The sequence below is a fragment of the Clavelina lepadiformis genome, chromosome 2 (genome assembly GCF_947623445.1).
Source record: "Clavelina lepadiformis chromosome 2, kaClaLepa1.1, whole genome shotgun sequence".
NCBI lineage: Eukaryota > Metazoa > Chordata > Ascidiacea > Aplousobranchia > Clavelinidae > Clavelina > Clavelina lepadiformis.
The window spans coordinates 2,400,262-2,411,434 of record NC_135241.1 but is presented as its reverse complement, the minus strand read 5'-3'; the positions used below and the strand labels follow the sequence as shown (position 1 = coordinate 2,411,434).

At 37.0% G+C, this 11,173-nt stretch overlaps 2 protein-coding genes across 3 annotated transcripts; both read left to right on the top strand.

The window, feature by feature from the left end:
- The first annotated feature begins 1,057 nt into the window (after positions 1–1,057).
- LOC143445047 (ubiquitin-ribosomal protein eS31 fusion protein) lies at positions 1,058–3,538 on the top strand. The gene is made up of 4 exons (XM_076943856.1): positions 1,058–1,161; positions 2,427–2,481; positions 2,994–3,211; positions 3,334–3,538. The coding sequence occupies exons 1-4, from the start codon at positions 1,114–1,116 to the stop codon at positions 3,475–3,477; spliced, it is 465 nt and encodes a 154-aa protein (XP_076799971.1). The 5' UTR covers positions 1,058–1,113; the 3' UTR covers positions 3,478–3,538.
- A 1,184-nt stretch (positions 3,539–4,722) lies between these two features.
- Positions 4,723–10,914, top strand: LOC143446268 (polyunsaturated fatty acid 5-lipoxygenase-like). Of its 2 annotated transcripts, XM_076945838.1 has the most exons (15): positions 4,723–4,793; positions 5,680–5,825; positions 5,970–6,153; positions 6,281–6,415; positions 6,611–6,733; positions 6,855–6,977; positions 7,109–7,196; positions 7,319–7,475; positions 7,645–7,905; positions 8,133–8,325; positions 8,619–8,827; positions 8,918–9,002; positions 9,150–9,322; positions 9,458–9,556; positions 10,228–10,914. In XM_076945838.1, the coding sequence occupies exons 2-15, from the start codon at positions 5,715–5,717 to the stop codon at positions 10,405–10,407; spliced, it is 2,121 nt and encodes a 706-aa protein (XP_076801953.1). In that variant the 5' UTR covers positions 4,723–4,793; positions 5,680–5,714; the 3' UTR covers positions 10,408–10,914. The 2 variants fall into 2 exon arrangements, with proteins under 2 accessions (XP_076801953.1, XP_076801952.1); XM_076945837.1 differs by lacking the exon at positions 4,723–4,793 and having other exon boundaries at positions 5,577–5,825.
- Positions 10,915–11,173: the final 259 nt, after the last annotated feature.

Sequence of the window (11,173 nt, the reverse complement as noted above, 5' to 3'; positions counted from 1 at the left end):
ATCACAAAATACCCATTTGATGATTGACGCATTTCATCAATAAGTTTTCCTTTTTATTAATTACTTTACAATTTTAAGTCAATTGCGATTAAAATGGAAAAAAGGATTAGGCTACGTATAATAACCAACTTTTACTTTGACACAACTACAGTACGATAGAGTTCACTTTCAAAGTGGCAACTGCCTAACAACCTACAAATTGGGTTGTAACAAAGACAACAGAGGGAATAAACTATTTGTATTACTAAGATATTTTATTTTCAAAATATTAGAATCAAATCAGTTCGAACTTTAAATTTATTCTAGAAACGGATGCTTTAAGCCCACTGCGTTCTTTTCTTGGTCTTTGGGAACGTAACTACAAGTCCCTCACAAAAAATAAGAAAAATAAATGTGAACGTTAATAAACGTTTTTTTTTAAGGAAATCATATTATGGAAAAGTTTGCAACCATGAAATTATATTATAAAATCTCTTAATTTATTAAGATATTTATATTTAAAATGAAAAGACAATTTTTTGGAGTATTTTTGTGTACAATTACATGTTGTTTACTTTTATTGAATGCATAAACTCGTTTTAAAAGTATTCAAAAATATTTATATTTGTTCAAAAGAGTTATATGATTTAACTTAGCTGACGATTAAATCAGGTTTATTCTGAGCGTGGAGTTCCTTTTGGATTGGCGTGGCTAGGTAAGTGGTCGTTAAAATTGATTTGGTGTAATTGTAATGACTTCAGGAACAGAAATTAACAATTTTTGATGCAAGTTACCCAGAATCGAATGAAATGCATGATATAAAGAAGTTATCTTGTTACAGGCCCACTAAACAATATTTTACTGAAAAAGTTTAGTGGCGGCTTTAACATATCCGTTTAAAAATTACTCAAACTTTAATAGCCCTGTCATGGCATACCTCACTTTATGAATTAGCCCTGAAAGAATTTCTTTTAAATTTACCCACTTAACTATTGTGTCTTAAACTTACAAACGAGTCAAAAATTAACTGTAAACCAAGGAAGAAAAACACTTGCAGAAGATTTGCACGTGGTGTCTGTTAGTACATGTCTAGGTTTTCACAGCTGATGATGATATGTTTTACAGAAAACCACAATGCAGATCTTTGTGAAAACCCTAACAGGGAAAACTATCACCCTTGAGGTAAATTTTTAAAATTTGTGCCATGCATCTAAGCTTGACCCCCAAACTGTAAACACAACATGTTGCAACATCACCAAAGCAATGTATCTGAAATTATTGCACACGTTAGTGCATGAGCTTTTTTGTGCAAAATGTGTAATGATTTGAGAGAAATTGTACAGTTCTTTTTTTTTGGATAAAAAAACTCCCCTCACAACTAAATAAAAAAATAGCCATTGTATTTGCAAATAAATTTCTCCTGAGTTTAGAAAACTTATCTTTTATAAAGGTTGTCTTGTTGGTTGCTGTGTTGTAGGTTCTGTGTGGTATGTACAAAGCTTCTTGTTTTAAAAACTGCCGTTCCCTGTTTAGAAAAGGCAATATTCTGATTACTATGTTGATCATTGTTAACAGTACAGTGTCTATACTCTATAGCAGCGTGGTCCAACTGCAGGCCCCCGAGTTAAAGTTGGCCCGCCAACTGATAGTCAGCTTTGATAGTCGCTTTTGTCGAGGAAGAACCTCGACCGCAGATGTCACATTGATCAGCATTTAAATTTTATCAGCTAAATTTTGAACTATTCTAAATCTAATTTCAGTTTTAATAAAAAAGTGAACTTTTTTCAGTTCTAATATCAATGTCACATTGTTCTTCAGTTCTAATTTAAAAACATTGGCCCGCAAGATAAAAAAATTTCGGATTTTGGCCCGCGATGAAAAGAAGTTGGACCACGCTGCTCTATAGCATTTATATATAGACGTTTTGGACATTAGAAAATTAAGCGTGAATGTTTGGTGCAGGAAATTTGCCAATTCCACTCTAGCTTCTAATAAAGTTGCGAATAGTTATGTACAGTCAGTTGCTATCTCCTACCTTGATTTTATTAGTTTATCCATGTTGGCTTTTGCATCGCTTGTAGATAAGATGGTGGTGTAAAACCATTTGATTTATTTGTTTGCAAATTTGCACCTAATTAAAACTTTTGATATTTCAAATTACTTCTGCTTTGTAATCAAAATTTCTTCTTGGGGGTCAAGTACTGCTGTAAAATGCATGGTTTTCTAAATAAGTTATAATTCGGTGTTTATTTTGTCAATAAAATGTTAAGTAGTAGTTATAATTTCTAAATTATGCCAATAGCTGCCATGATGAAATAGTGTGTGGGTTTAATGATGAAACTTCGGTTTCAATGATTCCACACGCCATCCGCTGAGCTCTTCTGTTGGTCTCTGAATCTAAATTATTTGCACTTTGACATTTGTTTAAGTTAGAATATACCTTTTAGGTTGAAGCCTCTGATTCCATCGACAATGTGAAGCAGAAGATTCAAGACAAAGAAGGTACAAACTAGTCATCAGCCTAAGTTCTCTGGAATTAATTACATAATTGTTCGTGTGTTAACGCCCTTCTGTTGGGACGTGTTACTGACAGGCTATATCAATTGCTAAATGCATTGCAATGATGTTAAACTTAGGACACCATATGAGTCATAATGATTCTGCATAAGAATTACTGAGCAATGCAATGTGCTGATAATGAACCTCTACTCTTTTTTAAGTAAAATTTCAATTTCATGCGTGTTAAAGAGCTGTTATGTTGCTTCTAAAACCTTTTGTGTTGGTCCAAAAGCTTTAATAGCTTTTGTGCAACAGCAATACAACACGTTAATCATGACAAAAATACCTGGTTCAGTTCTTTCAGTATTGTTTTATAAAACAGATAATGTTGCCATTCTCATTTTACTATTATTCTGTCATTTATCAAATTATTTATCATGTATCAAATTGTTCTATAATTCTACAACCATTCTACTGGAGCATTAAGTAGCATTTAAAAATCCTCAATTTTCTAGGCATACCTCCTGATCAACAGAGGCTGATCTTCGCTGGCAAACAACTTGAAGATGGAAGAACGCTAAGCGACTACAACATCCAGAAAGAGTCCACCCTACATCTTGTGCTTCGTTTGAGAGGAGGAGGCAAGAAAAGGAAGAAGAAGACCTACACTACTCCAAAGAAGATCAAGCATAAGAGAGTGAAGGTTAAGCTTGCAACACTCAAATATTACAAGGTATGGTTACTTTTATTAAGCAATTAATTTTCAATTGTTAGTTCTTTATTATACACTTCCCTCTTGTCTGAGAGCAGCTTAATCGGTTATTCGTGCTTTAATTGTTATTGTTGCTCACAAAGGTTGATGAAAATGGGAAAATAACCCGCCTGCGAAGAGAGTGCCCTACGCCGGAGTGTGGCGCTGGTGTCTTCATGGCGTCGCATTTCAACCGTCAGTATTGTGGCAAGTGTGGTCTCACGTACGTCTTCAAACCCGAAGAGTAACCGGCCAATTTACTTTGCTTTGATTGCTTCATCGAGAAATAAAGCTTATTGTTAGAAGTTGTTTATACTCTGTGATGTGACCGTGAAGAGCCTTTTGGCACTTAAATTGTGTTTAAGCGATCAGTGTTTCTTCTCGTGCCGCGACATTTGAAACCAAGCCGCGTAGCCTTCTACTCGCCAAGGAGTTAGTTTTAAATCTCAAGCAGGTTTTTCATATTACCGGTTTCCAGTTTATTCGTAAACGGCTAAAAATTGGAACCGAAAAATATGACCCGGATTGTTTTTCACTAGGCAGGTTTCGCGAACCAAAAACGGCCGAGAATCTATGTCTGATGCCGAATGCGTTAGTTCGATGGCAACGGATCACTTTTAAAAGCACAAGAATGCCAATGTGCGGTAATTTACAAAAAAATGTAACCACATTGGCTAATTGGTCAAAATAATGCTTGCATGTGACCATGTATGACGCTCTTAGGAGAATTACTACTGTAATGTAATCATTTGCTCAACTACGACACAGCATAAATCGAGAAAAATGAAGTGTCTTGTTTTGCGATAAGTTACCGAATCTTCCGTATTTTGTAAAAAAAAAAACAAGTTTCGGCTTTACACTATTTACAATCTGGTTGAACTGAAACCACTTAACTGTTCCATCTACCACGTAAACTGGTTGGAGAAAGTTAAAATATGTGTATGTAGTCATGTTATTTTGCATGCCATTTCTTCTAGAGGCATGTTGTTCACAACAATCGAAAATTTCAGTACTTTTTACTTAAAAGCCTAAACTTATGTTACGGACTTTGTTCCTCACATGTTGTGTCGTTACTTATCACCGTGTTTTTGCTTGAAGCATTTTTTACCAACCAGCACCTACGCGTTTGTTAAGTATTTTAATCACATGATTTGGCACCCTTGTTCTATATAAATATTGTGCGCTTTTTAGAGTTTTTAGTCTGAGTCGGCGTCTGGCTGAGACCAATTAAATGTGGCTTTTCGAAGATCATCGGTTTGTTTCATTAGCGTGATAACGCTACAAAGTCTCACAGTTGAAGGTTACTCACAGTTACTCGCAGTTAAAGGTGTCGCGGTTCACCGTAAATGTGAAATTAAGCCTGGCTATATGAACGAGAAAATAATCGTTACACTTATAAAACTCGAATACTTGCTCAACACTCAGTGTAAGCTACTGTTCGTTGACTATAGACTTGTCCTGTTTTACCTTGGGCCTTCATCGCTGTTAATGGGAAGTGATCAACTGCAGCCAGTGTGGGCCACTTTAATTTGAAACACGAAAGCTGAAAGCAGAGATACAAAAGGTATAAAATATTGCACCCTTTTACGTGGATAGGTTGCAAAGGCATGATGTTGCTGGCTGTCAATCGAAACTTGTTTTAAAATTTCCAAATTGATTGCAGTTCGAGACGATCTGCTCAAACCTGATTTATGTAATAACTAAATAACTTAGTCAACAAAATTCGTGAGCATGTGTCTTATAGTGCTATAACGGTTAGCATCATGACTTTCGCTTTGCACAGTTAATGGCGAAAAATAAACAATGAAAATGTACCAGGGACCTAGTTTGCTACAAAACTTTAGAGAGGACAAACTTAGTATGATATGCATTGACAGTTAGAGCAAAGTTCCAATTGTAATAAATTATGATAATAGTTCAAAACTTGAGTGGACATGTGCCCTTGACCCTCTGAAACGGAGTCCCTGAAATGCATTCAGATTGAAAGTCTAAACACTTACAGTAATTGCTAAAAAGTAACTCTTCGCTTTCGTAGCCTACGTATGAGAAACGTCTACGGCGCCTTCTTAGCAAACAACACACTCTTTGCTAATTGTCTAATAAGCACATATGAGAAAATACTTTATTTATGAATTAGTTATTTGCTCATTTGTTTAATAAATATAGCTACTTAAGGACCTTTTATATGTTGTTCATTCATTGCTTAATCTCGTCTTGGAATATTGTTATTTTAGTTTTGTTAATCTTTACAGATTGCGCAATTACTTTTATACTTTACCTTCGTTGTAAACCGATTGCTCTACCTTAATCTTTGTTTGCCCGTAAAAGAATAATTATAATCGGCCTTAATGCAAGCTACCGGTATATATAGGCCTACGAACTGCATGCAGCGTACTACGCAGGACTAAGACCTAGAGATTTTTCTGAGAGAAACATTTCGTTGTTTGCAGGGACCTCAACTATTTCAAGACGCTTTCAGTAGATCATGGACAACCTACGTAGCATGACGTCTAATGCAATGAATCATTTTCTTCCATCCAGTCACTTTAAAGAAGGGGGAACTACCACGAGAGTGACCTATCACGTGACCGTGACGGTAAAATTTGTTTTCATAGTATTTTGAGGTTTCATGATACAGCGGCTATAAAGAGAGGTTTGACGTTTACGTCCAATACAACATGCTGAGAAAGAATTTTCGCTAGATTTTGTTTGTGGTTTCATGGGCTTTGTTTTCTTACAGACCGGTTGCATGAAATTTGCTGGCACCGATTCGAACGTATATATCGCCATGACAGGCGCCAGTGGTGACCGTACCAGTCTAACTAAGCTGGATAATGCCTTTCATAACGACTTTGAACGTGGCAGCGTGGACAAGTTCAAGGTGAAAATGGAAGACATTGGAAAGCCGGTCATTTTGACCATTAGTGAGTCCTTTTTCTTTTCCAGTGTGAAAGCATTTTATGGGCTAACGAAAATATGTTTTTGCAAAATTTATAAGACAAAAATCAATTACCACGGAAATTAAAAAGCAACTAAATAGCTCTTTTTTAGAACACGAAGAAACTGGGATGTTTTCGGACTGGTATGCTGCATCAGTCAGCGTTCAAAAGACAGGAGAGAGGGAAGTTTATCGATTCCCAGTGAATATGTGGGTTTCAGGGATGGTTCAGGTCGCGATTGGAGACGGTAAGAGACAAAAGATCTTCTCGTTCTTACTTTTGTTTCTTTGTTCGTTTGGAATCCGCTTCGAGACATTTGTTAAAACAATACGAGACTTCATACAAGTTAACTGGAATGCATTTTCCATCAATACATTGCATAATTGATGCGCCTCAAAGTTTAAAATTACCTTCGTAAGATTACTATTTATTGTAACTTCAGCAAAACTTCCACAAAATGAAGAGAACCCGGTTTTAATTTCCTTTCGAAAGCACGAACTTGCAAAGAAACAACGACACATTCAGTGGCGTTCGCAAGATAGCGCTCGAGCGCTCGGTCTACCAGGTGAACTATATTTTAGGTTGGTTTGGACTTACATGGAAAAACAACAACAAAAATTGCTGCTTTTAAACAATAAACTTAAACATTGGAAAATATATTTGAGTATATAAAGAATTCCATTTAGGTGGAATTATGGCAAACTCATTTGAGGAATTGCCCCGAAATCTTCAACTAGATGAAGGCATGACTAAGGATTTTGAGGATTCTAAAAAACTCGGCAAATATAACATATTCGATAGATTCCAAGGTAAAGCGTTGTTGCCGTAATTATGTCAAAATAAATCAATTTGACGGAATTGTTTGTCGTTTATTGGTGCTAAGTCATGCAGTAATTATTTGTCGCATTCATCTCCGCATAGTAACTAACGCTACTTGCAGAAGTCGTTGATAAATGGGACAATTTTGCGGAGGTGAGGAATTTCTTCGCGCACTCAAAAGTGCAAAAGTTGCCAGAATTTCAGCAAAAGTAAGACAAAACTCTAATTTCAAAATCCAAACTAAACAATCGTCATAAAAATAGCAGATAGAGGCAATATCGATTTAATTTCTGAAGTAAAAGCGCTCATGAAATGTTTTTCTTTTACCCAGCTGGGAAAGAGACGAAGAGTTTGGTCGTCAAATGATGAACGGATGTCATCCAGCTGTGTTGAAGAGGTGTGACCAACTCCCAAAAAACTTCCCAGTCACCAATAGAATGGTGAGCTCCCAAATGACGAGAGGGCACACTCTCGAACAGGAGATCAAGGTTTGTTGCTTTACAATTTTTTATGACGTTTGACTTCTGTGATATGACGTATCTGTTTTTAGGCGTATGAAGTTTTTAGCATGTTGCAACCGACAAGGTTAAAAATACAAGCGTGCTCGCAAGGTTTAGTTAAATGTTAGCATTTCACCTATTTTAATTTACCTTTTAGAACGGAAATGTTTACGTCATCGATCTTAATATTCTCGAGGGTCTTTCGTGCGGGAAAAACCCTTTCAATCACAACGCTTATTTCTCTTGCTCCCCCGCGTGTTTGCTTTATCTGAACAGCAAGAAGAATCTCGTGCCAATAGCGATCCAACTCTGGCAGCAACCTGGTGTCAATAATCTGGTCTGGACACCAGATGACTCTGACTGTGACTGGCTGCTCGCTAAAATGTACTTTCGCAACGCCGAAGCCAACGTACAGATGGTGAGATATATGATGTCATATTTCGGGATGTTTTGCCGTGTGCATACAGGTTATAAAGTTGAAGTTGTTAGTTTAAAAGTGTTAAATATATGCTGTTAAAGTTTTATACGTTGTCTATATGTTGTGCTTGATTTAAATTGTACAAATTTTAGCAATTATACAAAATTAGCAATTGTTTTACAATGGAAACTATGATTTAGCAGTCACTTAAAGCAAGACCCTTTTAGATTGTGGAGAAAATATTTCATTGTCACTTCGTGTTGGAGCCGTTTGTGGTCGGACTTCTCAGATGTCTGTCACAGAATCATCCAGTTCACAAGCTTCTTCTTCCTCATCTGCGTTACGTTTGCGCCGCCAATCTTGCCATCCGGACTTCTCTTCTGAATCCTGGAGGAGCGTTGGATAAACTACTCTCGTACGGTAAGCTTCCTTTCTTCCTTAAATGATGAGGATGCCACTGGATGTTGGACATCCTTCTGCTACTATTTCTATAAACTCTTTATTTACCATACACTTTTATCCTATGCTTGCGCTTATTATGAAATAAGGGTTTTACTTTAAACACTTATTCAGTTTAAGGTAAAATTTCTTCATTGCAGGCAACGCCAATAACCATTAGATTACACTTTCAGGCGCACTTGACCGCATTATATACAACCAAGGTTTTAAAGCAATTGAAATTACATCACAGTCTTCATTTTTTGATTTAAAAGGTGGCGGTGCCCAAAATCAGATCATACGTTCGGCGCTTAAGTCATTCAGATACGAGCACTTGAATGTGCGCAAAGTCTTTACTGGCAATGGGACTTTGAACAAGAATAAGCTGCCTGGATATCATTTCAGAGACGACTCTTTGGTGTTGTGGGATAGTTTGCAGAAATTTGTGGGAAAAATTCTGGGCATTTACTATAAGTCTGATGAGGTAAAGTTTTGCTTTAAAGGAAATGTAATAACGGCTTAACCGCAAGGACTGGCCACACAGAGGTACGCACTTTTCTAACTGATTTTACAGGATGTTAAAGTAGATGAAGAAATTCAGAGTTACATAAAAGAAATTCGAAGCAAGGGCTTCTGGCTTAAAGACAACGACGATAAAGGTTAGGATCAGTTTGATTTGTTGCAAAGGTTACCCTCCAAGGCTCCACACTTGCTTTTGAAAGATTCAGCTAACTCTTCTCCCATTCCGTGCTCTTTTACTCTTCCACATGATGATTGCAATCATTGTAATTTGCTTTAAAATTCAGGGTTTCCTGAGACCATGAGCTCGATTTCGAATTTGGTAGAATTCGTGACGTGCATCGTATTCACTGCATCTTGTCGCCAAGCAGCTGTGTCCAATGCTCTTTTCGATATTTACGTTAATGTACCCAACGCCCCTTTTAGCATGTCCTTTCCGCCCCCTAGCGGCAAGGGAAAGGTAAAATGTTTTATCTTTAGGCTATACTTATGTAAAACGACTGTAGCGACCTTGTATGGGATGGTGGCGTTAAGACACTAATTGAACTAGTTCTTTTTGAACTAATTGAACTAAAGACACTGAGTTCTTTTGCAGACTTCTCACGACACGATGATGCAATGCCTGCCGTCGAAGCAACTAAGTTGTCTTCAAGTCTCTGTGTGTCACGCGCTGAGTAGACATCACCAGGACCAAGTTAGTAATTTTCCCTTTCGAATGAACCTGGTACCAAACACCTTATGGTGCCATTGTCAAGGCTCTAAACCTTTCACTTTTAAAGGTTAATTTTTACACGTAACTGGAGCAGTTGTGAAAAATAATGTCAAAAGATTTGCAAAGATTTTTGCAAGCGTGTGCGAACGTGGGCAAGGATTGTTGAAAACAGAATTAATATATTTTTTGCTCAAGAAGTGGTTCAAAAACAATAAAATCTCCGACAGTTCTACTTAGCTCGAAAAACACAAACAGTTTTCACGCAAACCGGCTTCGCCTTCAGCTATATTGATGGTTTTAAACTTGGACTTGAATGCAAAAATGTTTAGGAAGGCAGACGGCAAATTATGGGAGCACAAATGCAACTTAGGACGTCGTTGTGCGTCATGTCCTGCTTACAAATTATTTTCTCTCAAGTACCGTCGTTGGTAAATCATCTTTTATTCTGCAATGGTCAAATACTGTAAAAATCATTCATGATGCCTCTGATGTATTTAACGACTAATATACAGTTCACTTGGTGCGTGAAGAACCTTCCAGTTTCCAGGCAAAGTCTTGGTCCTTCCGTATCATCAGATTACGTTCGATCCGCAACGGTTCGGTTTCACAAACACCGAGAACGACTCTGTCACATTCTTTTCATTTTTATTCAGGTGTACTTGGCTGATTATCCTGGGTCTTTGTTCTGCGAAGACGCCGCGCAGCACGCGATTGTCAACTTCCGCGACGAGATGACCGGGATTTCTTCGTCAATTCGAGGCAGAAACGAGCGCTCCATGATCCCTTATGACTTCCTACTTCCTGAGAAGATTCCTCTCGCATCGTCGCTTTGAAGAATTCGGTTGTTAGCTGTAATTTTCGGTTGCTAGGGCTGAAGAAATTTAATATTCACGTCATAACAATGTGTATTAGTTAAATAGTTTTAGCGATTCAAGGGATTTGTATTTCTAACATTTGTATAAATCCCTTAAAATGTAATAATTTACTTTGTCATTTGTTTCCATGTATAATCTCAGTATAATCTTTGTTTGAAACTTAACTCAGGTGTGGTGCATAAAAGCAGCTGTCACGTTATTTTTGCCAGGTGATTGAGGTCATAGTTCAAAGTTAATTGATCAAAATGTCGCATCAGACCCAAATAAACCTTTACTTGTATAATTGTTCAAACATCCAAGCGCTGCATTGCAAATTTTTTTCTGCATGCTTGTATCAATAGTGTTTCACGTACAGCAATGCATAAGTTATTAGCTTACAAGGTGATAATGGCTTAAATGTGGCCCTGTTAGTTTTGCAGTTGATGCGATTGTCATTTTGTAATAAACGTTTGGTGAAGAGATTGTTGGTTGATGGGGTTTTGCGTTTTGCTTAACTTAGCCAAGAGCAAAGTAGGACAGTTTTCCATGGAGTTTAAAAAATAACTATTTCATCGTTATGTAGGTCAGGCCAAAATAAATATGTTTGGACATTGAATTTGGTTCAAATATATACCGTAGTCATTTGACAACAAGCGTCGATATAACTTGTCTTTTTTATTGACTTTGGGATGGGCCGTTCATCAACTGGGAGTCATTTTATCGTCAGCTGTTCAGAACTCAGTGT